Genomic DNA, 18,179 nt, shown 5'->3' on the forward strand with positions numbered 1-18,179 from the left:
CAATATATTACAATAGGAAATCAGATTATTTTTAATGGAAATATTGAGAAAAACATTAAAATTCATGTTTTTTTTACTGTTGATTGCAAATACACGAGACGTACTAAAAGTTGATTAAAATGCATAATTTTTCTATAGTAATTTACCCTAAGAAGTATAATACTAAAATAAACTTTTACCCATGATGATAAATTTACACTCTTTTTCTATAATTAGTTAGTACTTTTTTTTAAATCGGTCATAAATATTGGCGGTAAGATAAAATTTGCAATTGTACATTTATATGAAATGACAATAAAAATGGAAAAATTACTTGCTGTACACAAATTAGTACACTTCTGATCATAAAAACCACATACAAATTTCCCCACCACAAATATAAATCAGTTTTATGTCTTAACACAAACTATTTAATCATAAAAAATAAAAAAAAATCAAACCATCATCTCTTCCAACTCCTGCTTCTGCAAATCCTCTCCTGAATCCAATCCTCCTTCCCAATCTCCACCGCAAATTCACAAAATTCCGCCCCCTTCTCTTCCTCTCTCTCCTCCAGCCAGCTCTTCGCCGGCGCCGACCTGCACCGCATCAGCATCAACGCATTCGCTGGCGGCGCCGCCTCTTCAACCGCCGCCACACTCTCCTCTTTCCTCAATTGACTATTATTCTCCTCTTGCAAAATCATGAACCACTTCGAAAACACAGCTCCTCCAGAGGAGCCCTTGTCGTCGTCGTCGTCGTCTAATTCTTCTTCGTCGTCGTCGTCGGAGCTGATCTCGGCGGCGGGGATGGATCCGAAGCAGTGGAAGTCGAAGCGGAGGTTGCGCAGGCACGTCAAAAACTGCACCGCCTCCTTCTTGAAGCCTATCGCGGCGGCCCAGGGCGGGCGCTTCTTGTGCTTGCGGCGGTGGTTGTGCATCCGCTCGATCTCTTCCATGACGGATTGCCAGTTTTTGCAGGAATTGGGCTTTGATGAGCGGACCTTGATTTGGCCGGCGCAGGTGACTTTAGGGGAGGTGGGCTCGGAGTCGGCGTCGTCGTTGTGGTTCTTGCGGCGGGCCCACATGGCAGTGGTGTTGGATGATTTGAGGAGGGAGGGGCGGCGGCGGTGGTGGGGCCGGGCCGGGCTGGAGACGGGCTTGGGCATGAGGGAGAGGTGAGCCCGAGTGGGGAAGCATACGAGGAGATCGGTGGAGGGAGGAGGGCCTTTGCCTTCTCTACCTCTCATTTTTCCTTGATCAATTCTTGATTTTTGTTGTGTGTTTCTTTTTTTTTTTTGATGATTTGATGCAAATTAGTTTGTGTTTGGGGTAATGGGAGTGCGTGTGTTGTGTGTTTTTGTATGTGAGTTTTGGTGATTGGTTATGAAGTTTTAAAAGAAATGAGGGGGAGGGGTATTAAAGGTTGTCGCTTTTTTGTTGCTTGCCTTTTTCTTAGGGACAAGAGGTGATTCGCTCACCCCAGGCGCCCCCATAACCCGGCCCGACATCGCTATGGAGGGGTTCAAACACGGTACCTCAGCGGCCCATTAGGTGGGAGGAACTTACACTGGTAACCAGCACACAAGGAGCCACCACAGTGGTGAAACTCCCACACTGCGGCTGCCAGCATTCGATCCTGTCTGCTTAGGGACAATCTACCACCCAGGAACCAACTGAGTTAAGCCCGTGCGGGCAATTGCTTGCCTTTTTCTCTTTTACCTTAGAGTTGGAGGTGCTATTTTGATATATTATTATGTTTCATGATAAAGTCATTTTCTATAAATTAAAAGGGTTACTCATTGTTATGAATTTTGATTAAATTCTGATTTATTTTATAATTTTAAAAATCAAACGTAAAAATTGTGGATTAAAATTGCTCTCGATTTTCACACACGATTTAATTTGTGTGAAATTGCATCGAATGCGACATTCGACATTTAACAAGGATGAGATTGTCCATGAATTTTATTATTAATATTTTTCATAATACAGTTAGCAAATAACTCAATCACGGCATCAATCTAAAATACGTGTGCGTCAAATCAACAATATATTATAAATAGGAAATCGGAATATTTCATCATAGAAAAATGTAAATTTGTAGAGAAATTTTTACTGCTTATTTTTAAAATGATAGAATAAACAGAATTTTAACCAAATTTAGAAAATAAAGGTGAGTATGAAACCACCTAACACAATCGAGAAATGTGATGCAAATGATTATTTAGAGACATAATAAGGTAACATCAACGGGAATGAAAATATGAAGTGTTCAACCACGTAAAATAGGGAATAGTAATATTTTTTCCATTTTAGTCGGATCATAAAAAATTAATCTCTATTAAATTTGTTTCTCTAATGAGATTAATGTCATTTTTTCATTGACAATATTTCAACAAAATTTTTTAATTTTATATTAAAATCTGTATCATCAATTATCAAAACTATCTTTCGTAGAATATAAAATCACTTTGTGGAAAAAATGAATCAATATGTATCATGTATATATATGTTACCCCTCACCTCTTAAAAATGGAGCCTCATGCATGCATAATGCATTTTATGTGGAAAAAATGAATCAATATGTATCATGTATATACTATAAGTACATATGATGTTTATCCATTGAAAAAAAAGAATATTTGAGGCAACTACATTTATGTAAAACTATAAACTAAATAATAATGGAGTCATGCACAGCTAACAAAAGTTGTGAGTTTCTTTGCCTTTACTCTTGTGCCACACAATCAAATCCTCAAAATAAATGAGTGCAAAAAGTTGGTTCCCACAAGACTTGTTTCATGATCCCATCATACTTTATGCACTTTGGTGAGCCCATGCCAGATAAGTCTCAATTGCTATTTTTCAATTAAATCCCACATAAAGTAATTGTGGGTACCAAACATGCCCTTGTATAGCCTTTCTTAAAAGTTTGATTATAAATTTAAGTGTTTGGTGAGCTCCCACTAACCAACCTAAAAAAGCATTGATTCTCCAAGTGTTGTTTGGTGGGGTGAAATTGTTTATGAACCAAGTGAATAAAAAAAAATTCTTCTTTTTAAATGATGCAGGGAGCTTGTAGGTAGCTAGAAATTGCTATCTATAAACAACGCTTGAAAAAATCAAGTGAGCTAGAAATTGTCAATAAAATTTGAACTTTGTGAAATTTTATCTAAAGACTACTCACTCAACCACAAGCCCCTTGGCCTAGCGGTAAAGGGCGTTGGATACCGCGTCCATCCTGGAGGTCACGAGTTCGACCCCTGGGAGGCGCATCTTGGGGATTAATTTTGGGGGTGATGGGTTCACTGGCCTGGACCCAGGAGTTGGGGGAGGTAGCCTGTACCCATGTTTGGGGGAGGCGGCCTAGACCCGTGCTTGGGGAGGTAGGTGAACTCATTTGTTCCCATCCAGACAACGAAGAGCAGCTCGGTGGTAAGACGCTTCACCTCCGACCGTTAGGCCGGGGTCCGAGTTACTTCGGGGGTAGATGGGGAACCATCGTTGATCCTCCTTAAAAAAAACCACTAGACCATCTTTACACCATGATATGCCTCCTCTTAAGTGTCTTAACATATTTACAAATCACTAAATACTCCTCAAAATTTCAAAAAAATTGTATTTATATATTTGCACCATATATCCAAGATAATATCCTGATTCCACCCTTATATAGACCATCTTAAAGTGACATAATTAATAAATTAAATTTGTTCACAATAAGATGTTGAATGAACTTGTTAGATCCTAGAAGCTAAGATTATTTTAGATAATTCGATAGATACAAGAAAGTTAGTTGTGACATAATTGTGATTAAAGGAGCTAAAACTAAAGAAAACATTAAAATTTCGGACCCAAGCACTATAAAGAGGTTAGGCTTTTTCCTCGGGTGTTTAATGGAAAACTTTATATGCTCACTTCTTGATAGTGTACTTTCTATGCAGCTAAACAAGTTCATTTTTTCTTTGGTAAAGAACTAAACAAGTTCATTTGTAAACAAGTTTATTTTTCATGGAGAGAGTGCAAATTTTGATAGTGGAAGTTGAAGGCAAACTTAATAAGAAATGCTACCAAAAACAACGAAGTTCGGTCAATTTCTAGTCGATTCTGCAATATTTAAAATTAGTCGATTGTATCATAATTTTTTATATTTTTATTAATTCTCCGATGGTTTAAAGTTCTGACATCCTACGTGGCTCAATTTACTGACTTGGCGCATACATATGTAAAAATTAAAGACATGAGTGACTAGGGGTATTAATCGACGTCTTTTTGATTCATAAAATTTAAAATGTGGCTTCAACTAGATCTACTTTATGTCTGTCACATCATACTTAATTTCTCGTAAATCTGAGATCAATGCGACAATTGAAAAAATGTTAAAATTGTGATATAATTAACTATTGTTTTAAAGTCGTGGGATTGTCTAGAATTTAACTAAACTAGATGATTTTTCGACAATTTGACCTTATAAAATTGATAAACTCAGCTTATGTAATCAAATATAAAATTGATAAACCAAGCGATCTTAGATCAAATAGCTAGTATTACTCAAAATATATAATCCAATTGGGGGAAAAGAAAGGGTATGAGCAAGTACTATTATTCTCTCATATAGATGGGAAAAGGAAGTTGCAAAATGATGCAAATGGAAGAAAAGTATGATAGTTTAGTTAAAGTGATTAGTATGATTCAATGAAGGGGGAATGCACTTGAGAGCTTTGGAAATAATTTATTGCTTTAGGGTTACACCTCTCAACTTGTATATTGGGTCCATCCACCACTACTCTCTCTCTAGAGACATAGGGTTAATTATAGATTTTTAAATAATAGTAGTAGTAATAGTACTTCTTGTATTATCTTACATTATTGTAATTTGGTTGATGTATAGGATAACATTATTTTGTTTTAATATAGGAAAGAAAATTATGCCGTATTTGCTAATTTAATTTGGCAAAAAGTTGCGTACATCCGTCCTAATCAAATGCGGTTAGAATTAATTAAATTTTCAATTATAGTTCTTTCTTTCATCCAAAACAGTAGTGATTCTCTATTTTTGATAAATTTATTTTTTCAATGAGATAATGCTCATTTGGCACTAATAATACGACAATTATTTAGTTTCTTTATCTATGACGAATGTGGTTTACTATTAAAACTATTAAAAATCAATAAATAAAGTAATAATATTACTTTTTTAAAATCTACCCTATATAATTTTTTAAAATTTAAAGTAGTCACTTTGTAAAAATTTAAAGAAAATTTAGGAGTCGTTTGGTTATAAGGTTTCAGCTAGATTATAATCTTTATCTGCAATATACTCATTGTTTGGTTACTTGAGCAACATTGTTCATGGCCCGTTTTTAACTTCTGAGGCCCGCACTATTCATGTAATATTCGACTGGTGTTATTTCTTTTAGCTAGCATTGGAGAGGCCCGTTTCTAAGGTTTTTAGCTGACATCGAACGGCGTGCCTGTTTAACACCCTTTTTCCCCAATTGTCCATCCCATTTCAAATCGAATTTGAAATCTTCGCAGCTCAAATTGAAAAACCCCTTTTTGAAAACGGGAAGAAAGTGCTACTCCTCACCACCCAGAGACGGGAGCCAATGCACAAATATATACATTTTTTAATTCAAGAAATAATATTAGCAGCCTACATGATGTACAATAGATAAAATGGCAGTGGTTGGAACATTGAATGTGAACTCCTCCTGGGTTATTTCTTTTAGCTAGCATTGGAGAGGGTTGAGGGGGTTGGATTGGACGTTAACCAACCCATCCAAAAAATCTAAACTATCATTTTAAAACAAAAGTATCATTCTATCATTTGAAACTATCATTTTATCCCCTCAAACTATCATTTTATGATGCAAAAGTATCATTTTATCATCCAAAAAATCTAAAACTATCATTATTAAACAAAAGTATCATTTTATCATTTGAAACTATCATTTTATCCCCTCAAACTATCATTTTATAATGCAAAAGTATCATTTTATCATCCAAAAAATCTAAACAATCATTTTAAAATAAAAGTATCATTCTATCATTTTATCCCCTCAAACTATCATTTTATGATGCAAAAGTATCATTTTATCATCCAAAAAATCTAAAACTATCATTATTAAACAAAAGTATCATTTTACCATTTGAAACTATCATTTTGTCCCCTCAAACTATCATTTTATGATGCAAAAGTATCATTTTATCATCCAAAAATCTAAAACTATCATTATGAAACAAAAATATCATTTTATCATTTGAATCTATCATTTTGTCCACTCAAACTATCATTTTATGATGCAAAAGTATCATTTTATCCAACCAAAGAATGATAGGTATTTTTGGTGTATAAAATGACATAAAACTGATAAAATGATACTTTCAGCCTATAGAATGATACTTTCAGACGATAGAATGATACTTTCAGCCGATAGAATGATAGGTATTTTTGGTGTATAAAATGACATTTTTGTTTAATAAAATGATACTTTTACCTTATAAAATGATAATCTAAGCGGATAAAATGACAGTTAGCTAATAAAAATGATAGTTTAGCTGGAGAAATTGCATATAAGCTGAAAAATGATACTTTAATGTGACAAAATGACATAAAACTGATAAAATGATACTTTTGCCCGATAGAATGATACTTTCAGCCTATAGAATAATACTTTCAGCCGATAGAATGATAGGTATTTTTGGTGAATAAAATGACATTTTTGTTTAATAAAATGATACTTTTACCTTATAAACTGATAATCTAAGCGGATAAAATGACATTTAGCTTATAAAAATGATAGTTTAGCTGGAGAAATTGCATATAAGCTGATAAAATGATACTTAAACGTGACAAAATGACATAAAACTGATAAAATGATACTTTTTTCCGATAGAATGATACTTTCGGCCTATAGAATGATACTTTCAGCCGATAGAATGATACTTTCAGCCGATAGAATGATAGGTATTTTTGGTGAATAAAATGACATTTTTGTTTAATAAAATGATACTTTTACCTTATAAAATGATAATCTAAGCGGATAAAATGACAGTTAGCTTATAAAAATGATAGTTTAGCTGGAGAAATTGCATATAAGTTGATAAAATGATACTTTAACGTGACAAAATGACATAAAACTGATAAAATGATACATTTTCCTGATAGAATGATACTTTCAGCCTATAGAATGATACTTTTGCCGGGTAGAATGATAGGTATTTTTGGTGTATAAAATGACATTTTTGTTCAATAAAATGATACTTTTACCTTATAAAATGATAATCTAATACGGAATACAGTAATATAGTGATGTGTTAAACGTCTAAATACGTCGTATTAGTGGTTATTAGGTCAACAACTACACAAACTAATTAATGAAAAATAGCTTATGGCCTTAATTTTGAATTGAATTACATATATGATCTTCATAATACTGCCGAATGTTAAATTAATTTTGCAAATATTGTAAACTTATTCAAAATTTCATCAATAAAATAATTACTACTATTCGATAATCTATATAGCTAGCATTGGAGAGGGTTGAGGGGGTTGGATTGGACGTTAACCAACCCATCCAAAAAATCTAAAACTATCATTATTAAACAAAAGTATCATTTTACCATTTGAAACTATCATTTTATCCCCTCAAACTATCATTTTATAATGCAAAAGTATCATTTTATAATCTAACTTGTGTGGGATTTAGCCCGTCAAAATAAGAGGAATTTTGCAGTAGTCGCCGCTTTACAGTGGGAGGCTGCTCCGAGAAACACCGCGCGAATGACAAAATTCACAAAGGGGTTCGCGCTTTTATTAGACTGCAATCCTGAAATTCCTCTGCAACCCTAGGGGCAAAAAAGGGATCACAAGTATACAATCTCTTTGAATACGGTCAACCAAATGAGGGAATTGGCCTTGTTTGTAATTGGACCTATATTCAACCAAACGGCCGCATTGTGAGTAGTCACGACTTCCACAGATTATACACCCAAAGATACCCGGTTTATAAACATTACCGCCTTAGTAACCAAACTATTCCTTATAGTTTTCAATGTAAAATGTCTGCGGCCCAGCTGAAATTCTTTAAACTATTTAGATCCTCAAAATTCTATCTCACATTTTAGAAAATGACTTCCACAAAGCATAGTACGTGAATTTAAACAAGTGAAATCAAGTTGAATTTAATGACTAACCAATGAAAACATAAATCACTTTATGAAAAGAGAATATGAGCGACAAACCCGCTTCTCGACTTTCCATGCAGATTGGGGAATATTGGCCTCAAATCGATTCCAGCTCATCTTTTACATTTCTTTATTTTTCATTTCTATTTTATTTTATTAATAAATAAATAGTACTGTAATTAATTTAACTTGAACAAGACCAATGTGAGAAGCTCGATATTTTCTTATAAATGAATATTTTAAGCCCAAGGTAAGTTATACAATGGCCCAACAATAATGGTGGGCTTATCCTTCAGCTGTCGGCTTAGAGTCTCCACTATAAAGTGGACATGGATGGTGGCACAGCCACAAAAAGTTATTCACAGCCACAAAAAAGTTGTCCAATCCAATGGATGACATGTCGACGGCCACAAATTACAATATTTTATCAATTTTTGGTGTATTTTTATTAAATTCGAATAAAAATTATAAGACTATAATAATTAGAAAAAATACAATAATTTAACATAATTTTTTTTAAAAGGGTATAGATGTGTGTGAATGAGAATGAAATATGGAGTATTTATAAAAGAAAATGGAAAAAATAGACAAAAAAAGGTTTCCACGCGCCGTGGCTCGGTGGGGCGTGCTACAGGTCGCCGCAGGCAGAGCCGCGACCCTGGTCCCACCGCCCCGTCCCCGCCACCTACCTGGCACGCCCGCGTCCTCCCCTCCAAGCCGCAGTTGGACGTGTCCATCACTATAGTGAGTCGCGGCGCCGCCTCCTCGGCAGCCGCCGGGGCTCCCCTATAGTGGACACTCTTAGATGGAACATACTTAACGATGAATTTTGCTTTTATAGTACTAATATTTCCTAGTTGCTAGTTTTGCTATTAGAATTTTGCTTTTATAGTACTAATATTTCCTAGTTGTTAGTTTTGCTATTAGTTTTTAAATGCTAGTAATATTTAGAACAATAATTGTCAATTATTATAACGAATAGTATATTTGTCTATTTGATACATAAATTTGAACTATAAACGGCTAATTTCATCAACAGAGTATCATTACCAGTGATTCGTTTATTTAAATTATTAGTATATCTCCGATTCTACTTTATCTAATCGTGTATAATACAGAAATTAGTAGGAGTAATAAATAAATAAATACAGTAATATTTCAAAAACTCAATATAGCATGAACTTCTCTCGTTTCAAGTGGTGAAATATGTGAATATTTGTAAATTGAAGGGGCTAATGGCAATTTCCCTGCACAAATTTCTTAAACCCTTGGATTAAATCCTCAAGCCTAAACGACGCCGATTTTGCTTCGACGGTGCTTCATCTTCTCAGGCTACCGATTTTTTCCCCTTTTTGCAGAAAATCAACATTAAGCTATTCAATTTGTTGCTCCTTTTCTGGTAATTATGGTTCCACTTTTGCGCAGAGACTTCGTAAATTTATCATTGAGGAATTCCCTGCATTTCTGCAAATCTAGGGTTCCATTTTCCACATCTCTCGATAGAAAACCCACAATCAATCCAGCAGTTTACGATTTTCTGTTTCACAGCCACAATTTCTCTCCCGAAGCAGCTGCGGAAGCCGCCTCCGTCATAAACCGTATAAAGAGCCGGAAAAATTCCGATTCCCTTTTCACATTTCTCGAAAAAAACGACTTTTCGAGCTCCCATTTGGAGAGAATCGTGAAATACAACCCTTCGTTCCTCTCTGCTGATCTCGAGAAATCAGTGAAGCCCAAGATCAAGATTTTCCAAGAGCTGGGGCTCTCCAACAACGACATTGCCGATCTGTTGGCGGGTAATGCTTCGATTTTATACCGCAGCACTGATAAATCACTGATCCCTGCGTTATCTTTGCTCAGGGGTTTGTTGGGATCGGATGCTAGTGTTGGGAAGCTCCTGATGAAGAGTGGGAGGTTCTTGATCAATGATTTGGACAAATGTATGGTGCCAAACATCGAGTTCTTGAAGAGCCGTGGCGTCCCCATGGAGCAAATCATCGCGGGGATGCACTCTTTCCCGAGATTTCTGCTGCAGAAGCCCGAAAATGTTAGGAGGTCCGCGGAGAGGGCAGAGGAGTTTGGGGCTCAGGCAGGGTCAAGGTTGTACATTCATGCTGTGAGGGTCATTGCCTCGATGAGCGATGAGGTTTGGGAGCGCAAGCTGCAGGCTTTTCGGGGTTTGGGGTTCTCGGATGCTGACATTGTGAGTGGCTTCAGCAAGTATCCCCCGGCCTTTGCTGCTTCGGTGAAGAAGATGGAGGCGGTGAAGAGTGTGGTGGTTTCCTTGGGGAAGTATGATATGGCGAGCGTTGTTGCATACCCGTTGTGTTTCTGTTGCAGCATTGAGAATAGGTTTAGGCCGCGGATGCAGGTGTTGGCTGCTTTGGAAGATAAGATGTTGATCAAGAAGAGGCCTAGTTTGGCCACATTGTGCAGTGTACCGGATCTGTATTTCTATGAGAGGTTTGTGAGGCCTTACTTAGATGAAGTTGGCCATTTGTTTGTAGCAAAGGGTGTGAGATAATGATGATAATTTTGGGTTAATAATGCTCACTGGAATTTTTTGTCAGGAAATGATACATTTTGCCTGTGAAAAGTGAGGTTTCTTTGCACCATTTACTGGTGTGTTGTATGAGTAGTTTTGTTGCTTTAGCTCTCGCATTTCATAGTGATGCCACAAAACAACTTTATATGTATTCTTGTTAACTCCTTTTACTTGTTCTTCTAATAAATGTGACCAAATTCTTGTCATTTTTGTCCGCCAAGAATCAATCCATGAACAAATTCTTATCACATTCTAAATTGTCTAAATTCTTATTACTGACTTCAAACGTTGAGTTTCTCACCAACATTTAGCACAAAGACGGTCCAATACTGATTGACACTAATCAATAAGAAGACAATTCCTACCTCTCAAAACTAGAGAACTTCCTCATTATTTCATAATCCAACATTCTCAAGAATGCTCAACAAATCATTCTATAAAAACAAAAAAAAAACATCACTCCTTGCTTCTCTATTTGCTCATCAAACAATACTCTGCAACACACACTTCACCAAGTTGATCTGAATAAGGCTTAATAGGAATCTCGAATTATCAGGTAAACCTCGAGGCTCGGCTTGTTCACAAATGAACCAAACTTGATCAGTTTGGCTTGAACACAGAGTGTAGCATGACAGTTTTTTTAGCTCCTTTTCAGGACTGCAAAACACTCTACTCTCATCACCCAATGCTAACCTAACAAGGCTAAGAAATTTGCTAGGAATTATACCCTTCAACAAGAACACAATCCCACCTTTCAACACCATGAAAGCTCACCACCCTTTCACAATGCCAACATTCTCAAAATGTTAAAACCAAACTATCACTTCTTGATTTTCTCACTACCCTTGAATGCACCATATACTTCACCAAGTTCATCTGAATAGGGCCTCACATATTTCTCCACAAACCTCTCATTTGTCCATCTGCAAATTGATGATAAAGCAGGCCATTTCTCAATCAGACCCCTACTCTCCAACATCTCCAGAACCTGCAGCCGCGGCTTATACCTCTTCTCAACGCTGCACATGAATGTCGATGGATCACTGATCAGATCACACATCTCGTACCTCCCGGTACCAAGCAGAAGACTCTTGATCTCCTTCATCTTCTCCAACGAAATGCAGAACGCTGTGGGCGCCTTCCTAAACATCGCCAATACCTCACTCTCTGAGATTCCCATATCACGAAAGCCCTGCATCTTGAGCTCCAAACTCTGCTTGCTACGGGAAGCAATGGCGCGAATAGCATAGACAAAAGTCTTGCTCCTTTGATCTACCCCCATCTCCTTCGCCTTCTCCACCGCCTTCCTCATCAAATCAGGCTTCAACAAGAGCCAACGTGGGTAACTATGCAGAAGGACGCGTACACCCTCCGTAGTCACACCACAGCTCCTTAAGAAATCAACATTTGAGAGGAAAATATTCTCCAAATCCACAGTCATATACCACACGGATCTCTTCACGAGCCCTATTACCTCGTCGTTGGATCCCAACATGCCCTTGAGCGTGGCGAGCTGCGGAATGATCTTCTTCTCCGCGCTTGAATGCAGAATCGCGTTACTTGATGTAAATCAAATAATGCAATTTTTACTCTAAGTTTTCTCTTTTTTTTTTTATGTTTAAATCATCTATCAATTGATCATTAGAGTTTGATTTTTATATTTTAGTTGATAGATGTACATGTGGAGTGACTACAATGAGGGGTCTGATTCAAACTGTCCGTTACCTATCAAGGTGACATCCAAATTATTTTATCTTACCACCATTATCTTCGTCTTTGAAATAGCTTCGTGTGGGTACCTTGTACGCCTCAATCGGAGCTCGGATGAAGAAGTTATGACCATTTAATGGAGGTTGCGCAGCAGTGCAAAAAAAACGCCCGAGTTGGCAGATATCAATCACCCGACCGGGTGAGTTTTGCACCGAAAATCCACCCGGCCGGGTGAAGTTTTTAATGAAGGAAGAGTCCAGAGGAGTTCACCCGACCGGGTGATATTTTCAGTTGCAAATATCCACCCGGCCGGGTAGCTCATTTCCAACTACAAATCAGCAGTTTCTCGGGCAGTTTCATGGATGGAAAAGGAGAGAGAAAAGGTGGTTATGTGGGTACCACTTGGGAAGGATTAAAAAGGGAAAATTGAGGGAGATTGGGGGACGAATTCAGCAAGGGAAAAACAGAGAAGAAAGGAGAGGAAGAGAGGAGGAAGAAGAGAAGGAAGAAATTCCGACCAACATTCCGACGATCCATCTCCATATCTCCATTCCACTCAACAAGAGCAAGCTTCCTACGGTTTTAATTGTTATTATTACCATGTGCTTAGGCTAAGCTCTTCATGTTGCTCCAAGTTATGATTTAGACTTGTATGAACGTATCTGCACCTTTGAATTCACGTTTTGACATCGTTGATGTGTTTAATGTTAGATTCTATCACTTTAGAGGCCTCTATCGTTATAGATTTTAATCCTTGTTTATCGTCTCTTTAACATGAACTTGGATGGACTAATCAATTGATGTGTTGTTGAATTTGAATTGTTCAGAGGATAATTTGACAATGGGTTAGGTAAGTTCTTATAGTAGATGATATTTTATTCCCGCGCTTTCGCAGGAATTTAATATCGTTGAAAGTTAATTCATGGAACAAGTGTTCAGTTGACTGTGAATTATACATCGCAAACATGTTCAGTGCACGCGATTAGGTTGATTAATTAATCCCAAATATGTGCTTTCGATATAGGTGTAGAATGATTCAAGTCTAATGAGCAACTTGGAGTGACATATTTCTCCCATCTGATTAGTCTTTTCTTAGTTAACTTGCAGCTTAATTTTATCATTAGCTTATAGATATCAAAACCTTCAAAACAAAGCCCTTTTTAATTTGTCTTTTGTTTATTTCCGAATTAAATAATCTACGCCTCCCTGTGGATTGACACTCGAAGTACTACAGCTGACTCTGTACTCTTGCAGATTCGTTGTAATATTAGAGTCAATTTATTAAACTTGTGTGAACTGTACCATTAATATTTGAACTCGAAAATTACGTATCAAGTTTTGGCGCCGTTGCCGGGGAGGCAACTGGTTATTTAATTTAGGATTCTTTTTGTTTTTATTTTTGTATAGTTTTCTAACTTTTTATTTCCTTGTTTCAGAGTTGTAGCTAGAAGGCTAAGTCGAGCCAACGACTTTAAACAAAGGCGCTAGTTGGGAGGCAACCCAATGAGTTTTTAGTTTTCTTTTTTTTCTCTTAATAAATCGAGGGTTTTGTTCGCTCAATTCTTTCCTTCGATGTATTTTTATGAATTGAGCATTTTGTTTTCTTTTTGTTGTTTTAATTTTTCTTTTTGTAGGAGCAACGTGGAGATAGGATTCACATTCGAGCTTATGAGGAAGCACACCTACAAAGGAAAATACACCCGCCCTCCCACCCGAATGCACTATGGATATCATGCCAAGTTTGGGGGAGTATTCTTTCCCTTTACTTTTTATGTTCTTCCTTGCTTGCATTGAGGACAATGAAGCATTCAAGTTTGGGGGGGTTGTTTGAAGTTGACTGATTTTTTATGATTTGATGCATGTTTTTGGGTGTATTGTATGATAAAAGTGTTTTGAATCATGTAATTGACGGGTGCATGCTTTATCTTCGGCTTTCTGGTTGGGAATTCCTGCTTGATTTTACTTGATCTTTGAAGCTTAGGATGGATGGAATTTGTGCATGATTTATTTGAAAGAGCATGTTGTGATTATAATCGATTTCTTGAGTTGAGGAGAGTATGAAAATTACATGTCTTGTGGAGATTATCTTGGATTGATTTGCTTTATCGAGTGAACCGCTTGTATTCATTTGTGTCAATGATATGGGAGGATAAGGCACTAGGATGAACTCCATGGCCAAATGATCACACGCCTAGTCCTATACATGATCCCCTAGAAGCCACTTTGAGCTTAATTTCCTATCATTTGTGTAAACACTTAGCCAATCACTTAGCCACTTAAATAAGCCTCATTTTAGCCTCATTAATGGACCTTGCTACTATTTGGGTGCTAAAAACAAGTTTGAGCTTTGGTGACTTGAGTTTTGAGTGTTGGGTGGTGAATTGTAAAGTGTAGACATTTTTAGACTTGATGTAATGTATAAGTGAAAAGAATGAAGTTCTTAGAGAAAAAAAAGGAAACAAAAAGAAAGAAAAAGACGACCTCCAAATTTGCAAAAGTCGAGGTCTTTTCCAGAAAAAAAAAAGAAAGAAGAAAAAGGTTGATGAAATAAAGTTAGAGCTTCTATATTTGTGTAATATATAATCTTGTCTAGATTTGATCTCAAGCTTGGGGGAGTGAGAATTTGGTTGTAATATTTTGTTGTTTGATCTTTGGAGGAAGTTGTAGGAAGGAAGAATTTGGCACTCAAATGTGTAGCCTTTGAGCTCACTATCCATATTTATCCTACCTCATCCCTAGCCCCTTTACAACATTTAATTAAGACCTTGGACTTTATTGTTGACACATTGTGGATGTTTTGTAAATAACTTGGTAGAGTCAAAGAAGTTTGATGTGAAATCCGCGAGTCTATGTGGTAAGTAATGCTTGACGAGTCAATGATGACGGTTTGAGTTGTATGATCACATGTTTGGACTTACTTTGAAATGCACCATGACTTGAAGTTCTAGGTTGATGAGTGATTATTCTTGAGAGTGGGAAATCGTGATTGGAATTGTTGGGGGTTTATATTTTGTCATTCACGTCCTTACGTGATTCCTTGTGATGAAAACTCTTGTGAGTTGAGTTTTGAAACAGTGTGCTTTAAGTGATCTTGCTCGAGGGCGAGCAAGTAAATAAGTTTGGGGGTATTTGATGTAAATCAAATAATGCAATTTCTACTCTAAGTTTTCTCTTTTTTTGTATGTTTAAATCATCTATCAATTGATCATTAGAGTTTGATTTTTATATTTTAGTTGATAGATGTACATGTGGAGTGACTACAATGAGGGGGTCTGATTCAAACTGTCCGTTACCTATCAAGATGACATCCAAATTATTTTATCTTCCCACCATTATCTTCGTCTTTGAAATAGCTTCGTGTGGGTACCTTGTACGCCTCAATCGGAGCTCGGATGAAGAAGTTGTGGCCATTTGATGGAGGTTGCGCAGCAGTGCAAAAAAAAACGCCCGAGTTGGCAGATATCAATCACCCGACCGGGTGAGTTTTGCACCGAAAATCCACCCAGCCAGGTGAAGTTTTTAATGAAGGAAGAGTCCAGAGGAGTTCACCCGACCGGGTGATATTTTCAGTTGCAAATATCCACCCGGCCGGGTAGCTCATTTCCAACTACAAATCAGCAGTTTCTAGGGCAGTTTCATGGATGGAAAAGGAGAGAGGAAAGGCGGTTATGAGGGTACCACTTGGGAAGGATTAAAAAGGGAAAATTGAGGGAGATTGGGGGACGAATTCAGCAAGGGAAAAACAGAGAAGAAAGGAGAGGAAGAGAGGAGGAAGAAGAGAAGGAAGAAATTCCGACCAACATTCCGACGATCCATCTTCATATCTCCATTCCACTCAACAAGAGCAAGCTTCCTACGGTTTTAATTGTTATTATTACCATGTGCTTAGGCTAAGCTCTTCATGTTGCTCCAAGTTATGATTTAGACTTGTATGAACGTATCTGCACCTTTGAATTCACGTTTTGACATCGTTGATGTGTTTAATGTTAGATTCTATCACTTTAGAGGCCTCTATCGTTATAGATTTTTAATCCTTGTTTATCGTCTCTTTAACATGAACTTGGATGGACTAATCAATTGATGTGTTGTTGAATTTGAATTGTTCAGAGGATAATTTGACAATGAGTTAGGTATGTTCTTATAGTAGATGATATTTTATTCCCGCGCTTTCGCAGGAATTTAATATCATTGAAAGTTAATTCATAGAACAAGTGTTCAACTGACTGTGAATTATAAGTCGCAAACATGTTCAGTGCACGCGATTAGGTTGATTAATTAATCCCAAATATGTGCTTTAGAATGATTCAAGTCTAATGAGCAACTTGGAGTGACATGTTTCTCCCATCTGATTAGTCTTTTCTTAGTTAACTTGCAGCTTAATTTTATCATTAGCTTATAGATATCAAAACCTTCAAAACAAAGCCCTTTTTAATTTGTCTTTTGTTTATTTTCAAATTAAATAATCTATGCCTCCATGTGGATCGACACTCGAAGTACTACAGTTGACTCTGTACTCTTGCAGATTCGTTGTAATATTAGAGTCAATTTATTAAACTTGTGTGAACTGTACCATTAATATTTGAACTCGAAAATTACGTATCATTACTGCACGACATTATCTTCGCAATCTCCTCGGCAGAAAAGCCGAAGTCAGTGAGGATTTTGATCTTGTGCCTGACGGCATCAGCTCTTGCCGTCAGAATCTCAGGATAGATTTTTACGATTCTCTGCAGCTGACTACTCGAAAAGCGGTTCTCTTCGAGGAGAGTGAGAATCGAATCGGCATTTTGGAAGGATCTGAATCGGCTCAGAGCGGAGGAAACCGCTGAAGCGATTTCGGGAGAGAAATCGTGTTTGTTCACCAGCACATCGTGAACCGCGGCGGCGGTTACTACTTCTCTCTCCGGCGACGCCGATAAATTGCGGAGCAACTGAGGGAGAGAAACATTGTATTTGCAGAGTGATGAATTTTGCTTCGAAATTAAACCACCCAAATTCTTGCGCAGAAACAATACCATATTCATACGCTTAGATTCAACAATGAGACTTTAGTTGAATCGGGAAATGAAGAAAGCGAAAATCACCCAAAAATTGGGGGTTTAAATGGGTTAGGGTTCGTCTCCTCAATTCCGGCCACCCCTCAAAATTAATATGGTTTCGCTTTTATAGCTAAAATAATTCTCAGTTTTGCCAAAAAAAATACTGAAACTCTGTTTTTAAAATACAATTCTGGACCCCCTTATTAACAAAGAAAAACATATAAGAATTACTAGTTTAATTAATGTACGAATCCACCCTCAAAATTTTAAAGATACTTTGATTTAAATTGAATTCAACTTTTGATGTACAACATTGATATTGACATGAGAAGTCAATATATCAAAATATCTTGTTTAATCGTTCATCTGGTGATTTTTATATTAATTTAAAATGTATATAATGAAATGTCACCTTAACATCATTTCAAACATTTTAACATTTCACTTCTAATATGGAGTAGTGTTTTTCACCAGATTTAAACAATAAAGACTTGAATTTGATGTATAATAGCTGTATTTTCTTGCTATTAGCCCTATAATGTAAAAGCACAATCACAAAGCAAATACATTAGAATCATAAAAAAACACAATAAATCAAGAGAGAATGAATCCACAAACCTGAAACTTGATTTATCCAATGATTAAGCAAATACATATACAGTAGTAAAAGAAACCAAAAGGAGCATTAATATCACACAAAAAACTTAAAATAAA

At 36.6% G+C, this 18,179-nt stretch overlaps 3 protein-coding genes across 3 annotated transcripts; 1 reads left to right on the forward strand and 2 right to left on the reverse strand.

Moving 5' to 3' along the window:
- Positions 1 to 339: 339 nt before the first annotated feature.
- On the reverse strand, positions 340 to 1,583 carry LOC121801467. The gene has a single exon (XM_042200969.1). The coding sequence runs from the start codon at positions 1,226 to 1,228 to the stop codon at positions 443 to 445; it is 786 nt and encodes a 261-aa protein (XP_042056903.1). The 5' UTR covers positions 1,229 to 1,583; the 3' UTR covers positions 340 to 442.
- A 7,993-nt stretch (positions 1,584 to 9,576) lies between these two features.
- On the forward strand, positions 9,577 to 10,695 carry LOC121792501. The gene has a single exon (XM_042190482.1). The coding sequence runs from the start codon at positions 9,577 to 9,579 to the stop codon at positions 10,693 to 10,695; it is 1,119 nt and encodes a 372-aa protein (XP_042046416.1).
- An 841-nt stretch (positions 10,696 to 11,536) lies between these two features.
- On the reverse strand, positions 11,537 to 17,444 carry LOC121792509. Its single transcript, XM_042190494.1, has 2 exons — positions 17,023 to 17,444; positions 11,537 to 12,254 (listed from the first exon to the last, which is right to left on the reverse strand). Exons 1-2 carry the CDS (start codon positions 17,442 to 17,444, stop codon positions 11,537 to 11,539), a joined length of 1,140 nt encoding a protein of 379 aa, XP_042046428.1.
- Positions 17,445 to 18,179: the final 735 nt, after the last annotated feature.

This window comes from Salvia splendens, chromosome 1 (genome assembly GCF_004379255.2).
Source record: "Salvia splendens isolate huo1 chromosome 1, SspV2, whole genome shotgun sequence".
NCBI lineage: Eukaryota > Viridiplantae > Streptophyta > Magnoliopsida > Lamiales > Lamiaceae > Salvia > Salvia splendens.